Genomic DNA, 15,537 nt, shown 5'->3' on the forward strand with positions numbered 1-15,537 from the left:
GAACTTGAAACTAGTTTTCAGATAATAATTTGTATATTTTACATATTTGACTCCCACTTTTAAGAATAATTTTCAAAATACTAAAAAAAAAAAAAAATTGTTTGAGAGACCATTTCTATTTTTGAGATTTAAAAATAAATAAATATATATATATATATATATATATATATATATATATATATATATATATATGTGAGGTGCTGAAGACCCAAAGACCCGAGGACCCGAAGAACCGTAGACCTGGAGATATAGTAAGCAAGGGAGAATAAAGGAATAAGGAAATATACCTGAGGATGAAGTGGCATGGGTGTGTAAAAGAAGAGAAAGAAGTTGATGACATAGGGGACATATTGCAAATAGTTGAACGTGGCTGGATAACTTTGAGTGTTGCATTAAATATCCGGCACCAACCTTTCTGGCCGCATTAATTACGAAGTACCGACTTTGTCCGTTGCATTAAAGTAGATGTGACCTGAACAGTACGGAACGCAAAGTTAGGACTTTTCTCTATTACCGACGGATAGGTGTTGGGGGAAGAAGCTGAATAGATGGCAAGGTGTAGGGCTGAGATGATAAGAGTCAGGGATATAAATAGGAACCAGAAGACACAGAAATGGGACTTTTGTTGTTGGACCCTTTCTACAAATATATTGTATTCGGATCTTGAATGAAGGAACAGATTGTGATAGTCTAGTCTGGTTTGTGATTTTTGGTCCTTACAATATATATTTACAAAAAGTAACATGTAGAATTTGTAGATTATTATTATTATTATTTGGATACTGATAAGGGAATAGAGTTCATAATGTTTTTTTTTTAATGATAAGTTTCAACTTTGAAGTGTGAGAATTCTTTTTGTGATAAAGATAAACTCCTAAATTTAAGAGATAAAAGAATTTGGACAAATATGTGGGGTCCAATGTTTTCAATTTATTTACAACTATGTCATTAAAAACTTTTATTGTATCCTGAAAATATCTTTAAGCCGTTTTCAAAATTCTGTTTTAAATCAGGAAAATAGGATACAATTTTTTGAAAACTGTATTTAGAAAATATTAGCCAAACAATAAATTCAAGTGTGAGACTTACCATTTTATGGATTGCAAAACAAAAAAACTATATTTAAATAATCTTACCAAACAACCCTTAATTGTTTTGAGGTTGAGGTAAGATGTTATGGTTTTGTAAAGGATGTGATTGGCTTTGGGTCTTTAGGTGTTTGGTGTGGTAAAGTCATAATTGTATTTTGTTTTAGAAATAAAGAGAAATAGAAAGAAACATTCTAATTTGATTATTGATGAAAATAGTTGTTTTTTTAGATTATGTTTTAGAACTTATAATTTTTAGGTTTCTTTGTGGGTTTTTTTTTCTTGCTATTCAGTGCAATATCAATATGAGCTATGATGATAAAAGTGAAAGTCAACGATGATTTAGAGTGTTTTTTGTATTTTTTTGTTTTTTTATTTTTTGTGGAAGCCTAGCTAAAGGCAATTAAATCTTCATAAATGAAAATGTTTTTAGCCAGTTTTTCTTTGTTTTATCACGTTCTCTATATGCCGCTACTAACAAATGATTTCCTTTCATTGAGATAATGAAATGGAGTAGTTGAGAAAGCATTTGAGATGTTGCTTGAATTTTTTTTTTTTTTTTTTTTGTAATTTTAGGATATGAAAATATTTTATGCTTAAAATTAAAATTTATAAATTTAAAATTTCAAAATTAAGTCATCAATTTAAAAAATAAAGTCTATGTATAATATAATATGTCAGTCTCCTAGAAATGTCTAAAAATCTTGACTATTCCAACCTTAGAAATTTAGATTAGTAAAGCAATTTCACTCAATATTGGGAAACCAATTCTATGGCAATTTTTTTAATGTAAAATATGAATTAAGAAAATTGAGTTTCAAAGCATTCAACCATATTGTAGTAAAACATAAATATTATATAACAAAATGAGTATTAAAAAAAATCTTAAAAAACATAAAAATGAGGGAAAATTATACTTTGCCTACCTGTGATTTAAAAATTGGTATTTTACCTACATGTGGTCCTATCTGTTAATAATTTGTTGCCCACCTATCCACTTGTCGTTACTCTTAACACCTTTTAAATGAAAAACATAATACAAACTAAATCAAACACATGGAATTAAACACATGAGGCCACCCCTTCACTCTCTTTTCGATCGAGCCACTCCATCAAGATCATCATGTGAAATTTTTTACCTCTTGAGTGATTACCATTTCGATCTAAACCTTAGATAGATTTTGAGGAATTTTTTGATTTTTCAAAGCCCAAATCTATACTTAAGCTTGGGTTTTCTATAATCTCAACTAACAAATACTAATGTCAATTCTAAACTAGAAATCCTTCCCCCTGTTTTGTTTTCCTATAGATATAAGCTTAGGGAAGCAGTTATTGGTTATCTGATTTTGAATGTTTGTAAAACTTCTGTGGAGAAATGAAACCCAAAAAATAATAATAATAAAAAAAAAAAAAATAATAATAATAATAATAATAAGAAAACAAAAAGCCTAATCCTTCATAGCCAATCCAACCTAGTGGTAAGCAATCTGCTAAAAATAACGATTGCTTCTAAACATTTGAACATAAGGAATTTTCTTATGGGTTATATTTCAAATGTGAGAGTTTTGAATTGTTTTTTATGTCATGCTTTTTGAAAAGCTCACTTGAAGCAAGAATCTTTTTGACACAGGTGCTCTCCTTGAGTAGTACTATTTTTTGTTGTTGTTGTTGTTGTTGTTGTTGTTGTTGTTGTTGATAGAAGTACTATGTTAATTCCTCATGTAGTGAGCAACTAACACTCATCTTGACAGAGCTGGGAGAAAACCATGGATTGCTATAGTCTCTAGGAGTGTGCACAACCCGACTATGCCCAATCCAACCGGCCGCTGCTGATGATACCGCACTGCTACTAGAGCCGATCGATGGAGCCAAGGTTGCTGAATGGAGGGGAACCCTAGTTTTGACGCCGGTGTGGTATAGAAGTCGAAACTCAAGTCTGAAACCGATACTTGCACCAAACTGACCGATAAATATAATATATATTGGAACAAAGTCGTTTAGCATAGTTTTTCTTTTTATTTTTTAAACAAAACAGCGCCATTTCACTTACTTAAAAAAAAAAAAAACATGAGTGCACAACCCTAGCCCTAACTCCCTAGGTATAAATTAATTATTTTCTTAGACCTTCCTCGTTAACTCTCTCAGTGTCTCTCTCTCTCTCTTGCCTCTTGGCTTTGCTGGGTGCTGGTTCTCCTTGAGTCGATGTCTAACATGTCTCTCTCTCACCGCCTCACTAGTCACTGACTCACTGCCGCTAGCCACTCCGCCTAACTCCATGTCTCGACTCTCCATCTCTCACCTCGTCATTTTGAAGATTCTCTCTCTCACTTTGAGTCCAATTATAAATTGTCCAAGTCTATTTGTGAACTATGATCTGTCTAATGTTTTTTGTTTTTGCCATTTTTCAGCAATTTGATTTTTGAGGGAGACTGAGTCTGAGAGAGTTCGCAACTCTCACTCTTCAATCCTTCACCTTGAGGTAATCCATAATCACTCACTAGTCAGTAGTCACTATTTACTATTAGCTTTTATTTTATATATCTATTGAGAATAATATTTATATTTTATGTTATTATCTTTATGTGTAAATGAAAATTGTACCAAGAACTCAATAAATGTTTTTATATGAATGCTTCTTTTATTGTTTGAGCTACTTAACTGCTTGGTTTTTATTTTTTATTTTTTTATTACATGGAAATCAATATTTAATTTAATTGACATCAATGTATTTATCTAGTTAACAGTTTGTAAAGAGAACATTTTGCTTGAAATCTTGAATGTGTTGTGTATTTACAAGCCCAATTTTTTAATATAAAAAAAAACATTTTTTTATATGTTTCAAAAGACCAAACCGATTAAATCGATTACAAAAAACCACACTGCTATAGGTCGAAAAATCGACCCCAATCAGTATGCATCAGTTCTAATTATGAGAAAATCGATCCCTATTGGTCCGGTGATAAATTTGGAAAAAAAAAAGAGCTGATCGAACTGTGCACACCCCTTTAGTCTCGGTCAAGGATTGATGCCTGCCAGTTTCAAGGTGCGTATTGTTCCTTGAAACTGGTGGTGGCGGCCATAGAAGCAATTACTAGAAAACATTACTCAATTTTAAGTATTTTTAATTTTAACAAAAACCATATTATGATTGCTCTTAAATTTTATAAAATCTGACTTTAAGATTTTTTAAAAAAAGATTTTTTTAGTTTTTTATATTTTGGGAGGAGAGAGATATAAAAGAGCAGTAAAAATACAAATTTATCCATATTTCTAATAGAAGTGGGTAACGGGAGACAAATGGAACGGATCACAGGTGTGTAACGTATCAATTTTTAAATCATATATAAGTGAAGTGTTTTTCAGACAAATTACAAATGGGAAAAATGTAATTTTCCCTCAAAATTATTTCAAATGAATTTGTAAAATATCCGCGCATCACATGAAAAATTATCTAGTTAGTTACAACTACTTGAATCATATGCACATATTAAGTGTAAGTTTGGATATTAATGCGTTTGCGTTTTTTTGTGGATCCTGTGCATTGTTTACGGGGACTCGCAAGTACGGAATTTAGCAAAAATAACTTTAAAATTAGGTTACATGGTACTATTCACACATTTAAAAATTATTTTGCTATTGTATTTTTAATTTTTATTTAATTTTCAGCAATAAACGGTATCCAAATAGCTTTAAATGTTTTAAATATGTTAATGGCTTAGGTCAAGAACACAGAAGGCGTGGGCTTCAAGCAGCGAAATTAACATCGAGGGTAGTTGCATTTGAAGGGGAATCATGACTTTGGCATGTGATTCACCCACCCAGTTGACTAATAACAAAAGTTGTAATCATCTCTTTTCAATGACAGTTTCAATTGGCTAGAATTAGCTTATACAAGTTGTCCTTTACAAGAATATATGACAATTCTTGTCACTTTAGCTCAAGCATCACAGATCCAAGCAATAGAATGAATAGATGTTGAATAGAATTGTACTTAATACTTATTACATTGGGCTTGCGACAAAATGCGTCACTTTTCTCATGGATTAATATAAAATATAAATCACCCTTTACACCACGTTGTTGTACCTTTCATTAAAAATAAAAAAATGTTCACGCCTGTCCCCCATGTTTTGTTTTAAATTTTTTTTATTTTTTTATTATTATTATTTTTTTAATAATTTTTTTCCCCATGTTTTGTTTTAAATTTTTTTTATTTTTTTATTATTATTATTTTTTTAATAATTTTTTTCAGTTTTTGGGTAGATAGTGGGTAAAAATGGGAAGGAAGGGTAGGTAAAAATGGGAAGGAAGGGTAGGTAAAATGTGTGAAGGTCCTTTCGAGGCCACAAAATGAATTGCTTAAAGATAAGCTTATGGTACTCTACTAGCCACCAATATAACAAAGTTTCAAACTTGTAAGCATCTCCAAGTTCTTTTGTTCCTTTTTGAGCCAAGCTGAAATTCCCAGTTAGCTATTTTGTTTCAAGTTTCAACTCTTATTTTGTAGAAGGAAACAGACAATACAAAGGCATAGAAAGTGCTGATAATAGAAGGCAGTTAAAGCTGGAGAGAGCAAATAATTGAGAGCAAAGAGAAGAAAGATGGGCGTGGTGAAGGAGGCAATAGGAGATGCCTTATTGACATTCTTGTGGGTGTTCAGCGCACCAATGATGGGAGTTCTTACTACTATCATAGCTACATACCTTGGCGTTCAAACCAATCCATTGGCAGGCTTATTCATCACCACCATCATCGCCACCATTCTTGTATTGTTATTCAGCATAATTGGCGCAGCCTTGGGTGGTGCCAGCTTCAATCCATCCACTACTCTCTCGTTCTACACAGCAGGTCTTAAGCCTGAATCCTCTCTTATCTCCCTGGCCGCTCGCTTTCCGGCTCAGGCGGCTGGTGGAGTGGGTGGTGCCAAGGCTATACTACAATTGATGCCAATCCAATACAAGCACAGGCTAAAGGGACCTTTTTTGCAAGTGGACTTGCATACTGGAGCCATAGCAGAGGGGGTGTTGACTTTTCTGATTAACTTTACTATCCTTTTTGTTGTGATCCGGGGTCCTAAAAACCCACTTTTGAAGGTGTGGTTGATTGCTGTGGCTACAATGGGTTTGGTTGTTTCAGGGTCTGGTTATACAGGGCCTTCCATGAATCCAGCCAACGCCTTTGGCTGGGCATTTCTGAACGATCGACACAACACTTGGGAACATTTTTATGTTTATTGGATTTGTCCCTTCGCTGGATCTGCTTTGGCTGCTTTGATCTTTCGATTTCTCTTTCTGTCACCAATCAAGCAGAAGAAAGCCTGAAGATACAAAATTTGTATAAGCTCTTGTCAGTGTCTTAAGAGCTTAATTCTTTCTCTTCTCTTTTCTTTTCTATTTTTCACCTTTAGTAGCTTTATAGCTTAAGAAACAGTGATATGATATGTCAACTAAGGAGTATATATATTATGCTTCCAAAGAAATGGGATTATGCTGGAACTGAAGAAGATGTGCAAAGCGCAGAGGGCAATTTGAATGTTTGAGCTAGCTTGATACGTTGGACAGCATGCGTGGGTTGGTTTGGCTGCTCATAGTCATAGGTAATCAAGACTAGAGGGAACTAGGAGTAAATCGTCCCAGTCATGGAAGCTGCCATAGGGGGATTCGAGGCATCCAAACAAGCAATTCTGTAATATGAATCTTCTCCTTAATATAAAACTGTTCCATAGGCTTTACATAGTGCATAGCATTCAAAACTATTGCTTACCTGCATTTTTTAGTCCATTTTGTGGAATTCTTTTTCAACTGCATTCCTTTAATTTGTGCTGATTTAGACTTGGGGATAATCTGTGTTCTTCTATTTTAAGGTCGTACCCCCTTCACAAAAACAGGTCGGGCTTTAGTGGAAGGCACTGACCTTTGTTTGAGTCTTGAAATTAGCCTTACAAAAAATATATGGAAGGAAGTAGGACTGCTTACCCATCAAATCTCCAGGACCATTTTATAAACTAGTAGTGTGAGAACCTTGTGCACTGGGCCTCCCAAATTTTTATTTTTTATTTTTTGAAAATGCTAATTTATATTCTCAAACCGGTGATGTGCCGCTTTTATTTTGTAAACCATATTTTAAGTGTCTTTTAATCCAGGCTTACCACCGTTAATTTGGAGATTATAATTCACAATCAAATCAAATAATGGATGAGAGGCTGGAATGTAGGATAAAATTTGCACAGAAAATTTTCAATATAATTTCGGCTTCTAACTCTCGCAAAAGATTGAGATTGAGATTGGGGATTAATATGGTAGACAATTCAAAAGGGAAAAGGGGAATTTTTATTCAATCAAAAAGGGGAAAAGCTAAATTTTATTCGAGTTAGGAAAAAGCACACGAAACGTAGTTAAGAAGAGGCATACAATATTCTAGTACATGAAACTTCTAATTTTAACAAGCATATTCCTGTTTAAGATACGATAGGATGAGTAAATTCATCACTACCACTACAATTTATTAATGCTCCCTATGTTTGCCTTCCACTATTTAGTTTTGTGAAAACACAAGAACAAAGGGGCAGATAGACTTTTGGACCATGTTTAGAGTCTGCAATTCATGGTCACAAAAGGTTACAAACTTGAAGTTGTGAAGGGGAACTCTTCTCATTGTAAGTACAAAAACATAGGATCATTACCAAGCACATTGCAGCAAAAGCAGCACTTAAATGGATGCATCTCACTGCTGCTCGGTGATTCTAGTTCTGTACAAGAAGATCAATGGAAGCCATTCTCAAAAGACTGTCAAATGATCCAATTCCATAGCCTTACATAGGCCACACTCCTTAGCCTGATCCGTTTCCTCCCACCACCACATCCCTTCCTTTTCATACCCAAATGAATTATATCCATGAAGAGGAATACTGTTAAACAGCACATTTATGGCTAGAAGGAAGCTCCAATATTCTTGGTTTTCTGCATCTGCCACTGCATTCGGCTTCAACAATCTGCCAATCCCACCATCCCTTCCTTCAAATGAAGGATCTACTTGAATAACCGGAGTGCCTTCTGTAGTGCCTGAGGACTGATATTCTTTTAGGCCAGTGATCCCAGCATCACATAACCATGCTTCAATTAAAATGACAGCCTCAACTCCACTGCACAAACCAGATGCAGGTTACATATTAAATTAGTGACAAAGGCATTGTGACAAAAGTTCATAAATTATTCTAGAAGTACTGAATAATAGACAAAGGCATAGTGACAAAATTCACGAACATTACGTTATATCAAGAACATTGTGTGCTATTTTTCCTTTTACTTTTTATGCCATCAATATCATTATTTTCTTGAAAACTATTGGTTACTTTTGTATTCTGCATCATTGTTGTTACTTGTTAGGACAACAATAGCAGAAGTTAAGTGATGTATGCAGGCTGGTCAACAATATGTAGCTTACGCATTATGAAAAACAAAATTTATGAATTAGCTATCAGTTAATGTGTAATGACTTTCTCTTTTTAGCATATCCGAGCTCGTTCGATTTCCTATTCTTTTGCTTTTGTTTATATGCACCAGATACTTGTGTCCAAAGTTCTGGCTTATTAACAATGTTTAATAATTTCTAAATTCGTGCTGATAAGAACCCTTTCGTCATTACCAGTTTACCACTCAATGCCGTACTGAAAATTTTCTCTCCACCAATAATGTCTTACTTTTTAGTATGTTTGAGTCATAATTATAACTTAATATTATTGAGTACCTATTGCCTTATCCATTATATTTTATTGATTAAATTTGAAATTGCCAAATTCACATTTGGGTGAGATGCCAAACATATTAACTAAGAACGAGTACTAACTAATAAGAATGGAAGTTTATAGATAAATTAATGTATCGTGCTGATAGAGTAGACCTTCCATCCAGTGCATTAGAGCAGTGGATGTGACAGAAAACTGACACGTTAATTTTTGGACATGTTATGTTCAATACTCAAATGTATGGACAAAAGCCAAACACATTTATTTTATATATATATATATATATATATATATATATATATATATATATTTGAAATTGACAAATTCAAGTTTGGGTGAGACGCCAAACATATTAACTATGAATGAGTAGTAACTAATAAGAATGGAAGTTTATAGATGAATTAATGTATCATGCTGATAGAGTAGACCTTCCATCCAGTGCACTAGAGCAGTTGATGGGACAGGAGATAGACACGTGGCTAATTTTTGACATGTTATGTTTAGTACTCAAATGCATGGACAAAAGCCAAATGCATTTATGTATGTATGTATTATAAGTCTGTTTGGGAATAGTTTATTTAGTTGAAATTAAAAACCTTTTACTGAAAGTACTATCGATAAAATTAAAAATTAGCTGAAATAGTACAATAGAACCTAAGACTAGTACAAAAAAGTGCAATGAAACTTATAAATAGTAGCAAAATTAAGCTGAATTATAGCAAAAATAAGCTAAATAGTTAGAAAACTGGTTTTTTAAATTAATGTTAAACACAACCTATATCTCTTTTTTATTGAATAAAATAACATGTGTTTATCAAAAGAATAAAATGACACGTAGCAACTAGCAACTAACAAGAATGGAAGTTTATAGAGGAATTAATACATCATATGCAGACAAAGTATGCCTCGTCGACTCCTGACTAGTGTGCTAGAGCACTCGACAGGATAAGAGATTGACATGTGGCTGATTTCGGGTATGTGTCATGTACAGTACTCAAATGCATGATACAGAAGCCAAACATGTTTATACATATGTACTCCAATGTTTAAAAGGATGTACTATATCTCTTTATTATTGAATAAACTAACATTTAGTAATGTATATTTCTCTTTTCTCGAATAAACTAACATATAGTAACTAATAAGAATGGAAGTCTATAGACAAATTAAAGCATCATGCTGATAGAGTAGACCTCCAGGGCCAGGTCATCCAATGCACTGCAGCAATTGATGGGAGAGGAGATTGACACTGGCTAATTTTGAACAAGTGTTATGTCCAGTACTCAAATGCACAAGACAAATGCCAAACATGTTTATATGTATAGATACGCCTACGTTCAAAAGGATGTAATGTATCTCTCTTTTCTTGAATAAACTAACATGGCTTCACAATTGGGAAGAAGAAATAAATTCTTCGATATCAACTGAAGAAAGCCTCAAGATTGACTACTTGGAGGCATATTAATAAGCATATTCACAAAGAAAAGGACATAATAAACATACCTTAATGTTACAGTAGCATCATCTCCGACTTTTTCAAAGCGATCGTCTTTTTCAATCTCTAGGGTAGAAGCTCCTTGAAGATCCTTAGCCAGCTTATCAGTATGATCATTTTTGGGACATTCATCAACCTTCTCAAGCATCACTACAAAATATCACATAAAAAGAAAACCATGGTGCAATTCAATCAGATCCCACATAAATAATGTTCGTGTCGCGCTCCTTAAATTCCATGAAGAAGCAAACATACCAGGAGTTGCAAATGTTGCTGCTAGAGGAACTGTTAGCACGCTCCTCTTAGGCTCTACATGAATGGGCTTCATCCAATATCTTCCATCGCTAGTGCCTGTCAAAGTTACTCCAAAGAGTAAAGAAACTAAATGTATGCGAGAGACAATTTGTAGAGCTGAATTAGTGGGGACGAAATGGGGGTATTATACTAATAACATGTAGGCCAATCATAATATTTGTACATATATTTAAGACCACCATGAAATTAGGAAAATCATTGTAATAATCATCATCACCAACAACAACAAACACAAAGAAAAACTACTTAATTGGTTTTGTTTAGATTGGGAAAATAGTTTCTGTAAGAACCTGAAAAACTTTTTTTTTTTTACTTGAAACCCTTTTATCATGAGTGATGAGTTTTTGAAGAAAGAATAATATCTCTTTGCTGGATTTGGAAACAAACAAAAAAAGCAAATGAAATTAGGAAAATCATTGTAATAATCATCATCACCAACAACAACAAACACAAAGAAAAACTACTTAATTGGTTTTGTTTAGATTGGGAAAATAGTTTCTGTAAGAACCTGAAAAACTTTTTTTTTTTTTTTTTACTTGAAACCCTTTTATCATGAGTGATGAGTTTTTGAAGAAAGAATAATATCTCTTTGCTGGATTTGGAAACAAACAAAAAAAGCAAAAACCCCTTCTGCAAAGAAGCTTTGTTCCTCTTTAATAAATAAATAAATAAGGCTTCCCCTTGTAAAAAATTTTAAGGGAAAAAAAATCCAAAAACTTAAGGCAACTAAATATTACAGTGTGTGTGTGTATATATATATATAATATTAAGCATCAAGACAATAAGCAAGTGTATGATCAGTAAGAATATAAACAAGTAAAAGGAAAAAGAATGAAAAAGAAGAAAAAAGAAAAATACCATTTAGCCGAGAGATTGCAGAAGAAGAAGATGAAGCAAGTGTGAAAGAAGAGGCAGCAACAGACAAAGACATAAAAGAAGGAATTCTAGCTAGCAAGCACACTTCAATCTCTGTCACTGTCATTCTTTCTTTGTGTGTCTCGTGGGTTAAATAACTATTCAGGTAGGAGGGAGAGTAGTGGTACTGTCACCTGTTAGGTTCATTGAATCTTTATCTCAAAAAAAAAAGAAAAAAGGTTCATTGAACCTAGTCACTTTTTTGGGATGTTACGAACCATAGTAACAGTACTTTGAGACTTGAGAGTCATAGGAGATAGGACACGGGGATACGTCCAAGCATGCACTACTTTCTCCTCGTCAACATCTCAACAAGTATTATTTTTTTGGGATAATTACACTTTACTTATCTGTGGTGTGCCTCTAATTTGATGTGCCTATCCGTGGTTTAAATTTTGACACTTTGCTTATCTGTGATTCCCAACGTTTCTCTGCCTTAACCCATCTCTTTCTCAGCCGTTACTCTAACATGAAATATGTAAAAAACCAAAGCCCAAACAGATCAATCAGAACACATGATCAAAAATTTTTCAAACCTAAAACAAGATCAAAAATTTTTCATACCTGAAATATCTCTCTGAGATCTTCCTATTGGGTTGGGCGTGAGTGTGAATCAAAGTGTAAGTGTGGTGGGAGAGAGCTCAAAGCCAACGATGGAGTCAACGGAGACATCGGCGATGCCCGATGCTACAATGTTAGGTACATCGTTGATATCCAGCTCTGATCAAGATTTGGAGCTTCTCGCACCCATCCCGTCGAGAGTTCTTGGACATCCAGTGGCTGGAAAAGCCTTGGCGGCTTGTAGTAACTTCGAAGCGGTGGTTCTTGGCTCCATTAAGGTGGGTTTCTCGTTGGGCTCAATCTCCGATGCCAAGGTTACTCATGGATGAGGCTATCATGACTCTGGGTCCATCGGTGTTATGGTGGGTAGCTCGACGATGGCGGAGATTGAGGCTCTGAGTCTGACAGTGGTGTCGCTGATCCTTGGTCGGTATCCATGGGTGCAGGGCCTCCACACCATTGTTTGGAGCTCACGCGTCGCTTATGTCCCTTCTAGGTGGTAGATCGAAGAGTGAGTTTGAGAGTTAGGTTCGGAAAGATCGGGTAGAGAAGTGGAGAGATGGTGGTGGCTGAGATCGGGTTAAGATAGAGATTCCGGTGAGAGGGACGTTCGAACTTGAGAACCACCATCTGAGGTGGTGTTGGAGCGGCAGAGATGTGCTGTGAGTGGTTGGCCATGGCTGGGTTTGGGGTTTGGAGAGAGATTGTTGAAGAAGAACAGGTGTGAGTGGTTGGCCATTGATTTTTTTTTTCTTTGAACAAATTAGTAACCATTATGGTGAAAGAGAGACAACAAGGCAAATATATATTTGTGGATGTTGATTTGAGTTTGATTTTTCTGGGTCTATGCTTCATGTTCAAGATTTGTGTGAATTGAGGGAGATGACAATACCACTTTTTGATCTTGTTGCTCTTGTGTTTTTAGTTGTATTTTGATAGATCTGTGGTTTGTACTTTGATGGTATTGCTTGATTTAATTTGTAATATTTTTCTGGGTTATGTTCTTCACGTTTGTGTATGTTCTTCATGTTTGTGAATTGTGAGAAACTAATACCATATTCTGATCTTTTTTTTTTTTTTTTTTTTTTTTTTTTTTTCTTGTTTTGGGAGGAGAGAGACATAAAATGGGTGTAAAAAGACTTATTTACCCATTTTTTTGACAGAGATGGGTAACAGAGACTACACGGAAGTAACCTCGGGCGGACAAAGTGTTAAAATTTAAACCACGGGTAGGCACATCAAATTAGAGGCAAACCACAGGTGGGTAAAGTGTAATTATCCCTATTTTTTTTTCATGGCAATTTGTTCCCTAATTCCAATCAGATTAAAATTTGCAAAATGTCTGCTTTAACAAATTTCTAATTTCTTGACAGGAACAGGAGGAAGCATGCATGTGTGTAAATTTTTGTTGTTTAATTGGGATTCCTATTAAATAATGTATCTCCAGCCAGGTTGGCACTCTAATTTCTTAACAATTATTTGAAAAATATTCTCTCTATCTCACTAATTTCATTATTAAGATTTTTGTTTTTGCATTAAATAGTGTGCACACTCATTCACCAATATACCAATAAAATGAAAAAAAAAAAAAATCTAAGCCCTAAATTGAATTAATTGAATTTGGAAAGGATGGTAGAGTGTTTAAGTATTTCAGCTTTACTTTGTTGTAATAACTTGATTATCTCTCTCTCTCTCTCTCTCTCTCTCTCTCTCTCTCTCTCTCTCTTTATATATATATATGGAAACATTTGAATTTTTGTTAACTTTTCTTTTAATGTTGCCATATAAGTTTTTAATTTCATATTTTTCTACATCATCATAATAAATATTTTAGTTTGACTTTTAGAATTACAAATAATTATAAACTATGTTAGTTTAAACTAATAAAACTCACTATATATTTTAATTAAGCGATCTAATACTAGATAAATCTAATGAAATTAGATTTGATATATTTTTTTGAACGAATTCTAATTGAATTAGGTTAGTGTTTTTTACTTACAAATTGTTTAATTTAAATTTTATTTACTAATTAATTGATTAAACAAACACACACACACACACACACACACACACACACACACACACACATATATATATATTCAAACTTCCTCGTGTATTATAAAAGAGTAGTACTAAAGGTACCATTACTAATGGAAAGGTAAAAATATAAACATCTTTTAATAGAGTCGTGCCAAAGGTATAAACTATTTTACAAATTTCTTTACAAATTACTAATGGGGTGAAAGGTTATTAGTGAGTAAAAAAGTAATATTAGTTGTGAGTCCAGATAAGACCCTATACAAAATTTTCACATTAACGGTTTGCAAAAATATTGTAAAAAAAAAAAAAAAAATCTATGGTTGTAACATTATTTCTTTTTATAATGTCAATTATTTTAAAGTAACGAAGATTTCATAAATAAAATATAAGAATTGAGCTTTTACCCTTCTTTTTTTTTTTTTTTAAGCAGCAACCCAAAATAGAAAAAATGATTATTTATTGTAGGATAAAAGGAGTACTTGATTTTGTGGCCATGGTGCCATGAGTAGTGAGCACGGCACCTGTCAAGATTCTACAAAGAAAGACAGAAAGGATCATGACAGAAGCAAGGATCAAGTGAAGAAGAAGATTCCCAAGTCTGCTGCTTAAACGACAACTTTGTACACTGTCCACTGTGTTAGTTTTATATTTATACTACATGTAGCTTTGCATTTCTGTGTTAGTTTTAGTGAGCACGTGGTTTACATGTGTGTGGTAGTTATTTTTATTAACCAAGTTTAGAGGAAAATCTAGTAGTTAGTTAGTGATTAGTTAGTTAGTCCGTTTCCCCTGTTTTCCCTTCCTTGTATATATATACATTCAGCTCTGTAATCTTTTTTTTTAATGCAATATACACAGACATTCTCCAAGTCCAGAAACTGTTTTCTCTGTTTTCCTAATATGGTATCAGAGCAGTTTTTAGCTTCCGCTTAATTTTCTCAATTCTTTTTCTTCCCAAAAGTTAGGGTTTTTTCTTCTCATTTAGAATCTTGAAGCTTCATCAATGGCTTCTTCCGATCAAGCTTCTGCAATCATCACAATTGATGAATCTCATCCATTTTTCCTTCATCATGCTGAAAATCCTGGTGCGATATTAGTCTCACAATCATTGATTGGAGGTGAGAACTATCCTACATGGGCAAAATCAATGGAGAGAGCCCTTAGGATCAAGAACAAGTTCTGGTTGATTGATGGATCAGCTTCTTTGACTTCAGCCATGGAGAAAAATCCTCTCTTGGTTCAAAGCTGGTCACGGTGCAATGAAATTGTGGTTTCTTGGATTGTTAATTATGTCTCTCCCAGAATAGCCACGAGCATGGTGTATTGCAAGACTGCTAAGGAAGTCTGGAAGAAGCTCCAGAACATGTTTTCTCAGG

At 33.8% G+C, this 15,537-nt stretch overlaps 1 protein-coding gene and 1 pseudogene across 2 annotated transcripts; one reads left to right on the forward strand and one right to left on the reverse strand.

Moving 5' to 3' along the window:
• Positions 1–5,448: 5,448 nt before the first annotated feature.
• On the forward strand, positions 5,449–6,840 carry LOC142637990 (aquaporin SIP1-1 pseudogene; annotated as a pseudogene).
• Positions 6,841–7,398: 558 nt separating this feature from the next.
• On the reverse strand, positions 7,399–11,718 carry LOC142640739 (5'-adenylylsulfate reductase 1, chloroplastic-like). Of its 2 annotated transcripts, none has more exons than XM_075814970.1 (4): positions 11,501–11,718; positions 10,583–10,678; positions 10,336–10,477; positions 7,399–8,229 (listed from the first exon to the last, which is right to left on the reverse strand). In XM_075814970.1, exons 1-4 carry the CDS (start codon positions 11,622–11,624, stop codon positions 7,866–7,868), a joined length of 726 nt encoding a protein of 241 aa, XP_075671085.1. In that variant the 5' UTR covers positions 11,625–11,718; the 3' UTR covers positions 7,399–7,865. The 2 variants fall into 2 exon arrangements, with proteins under 2 accessions (XP_075671085.1, XP_075671084.1); XM_075814969.1 differs by having other exon boundaries at positions 10,583–10,708; positions 11,501–11,649.
• Positions 11,719–15,537: the final 3,819 nt, after the last annotated feature.

Source organism: Castanea sativa, chromosome 6 (genome assembly GCF_040712315.1).
Source record: "Castanea sativa cultivar Marrone di Chiusa Pesio chromosome 6, ASM4071231v1".
Classification (NCBI taxonomy): Eukaryota; Viridiplantae; Streptophyta; class Magnoliopsida; order Fagales; family Fagaceae; genus Castanea; species Castanea sativa.

Coding starts and splice junctions, on each gene's coding strand:
- LOC142640739 (XM_075814969.1), bottom strand. CDS start 11,624: ATGACAGTGACAGAGATTGAAGTGTGCTTGCTAGCTAGAATTCCTTCT. Junction 10,709..11,500: donor TGCAATCTCTCGGCTAAATG/GTATTTTTCTTT, acceptor GCATACATTTAG/TTTCTTTACTCTTTGGAGTA. Junction 8,230..10,335: donor GATGCTACTGTAACATTAAG/GTATGTTTATTA, acceptor TGGTTTGTGCAG/TGGAGTTGAGGCTGTCATTT.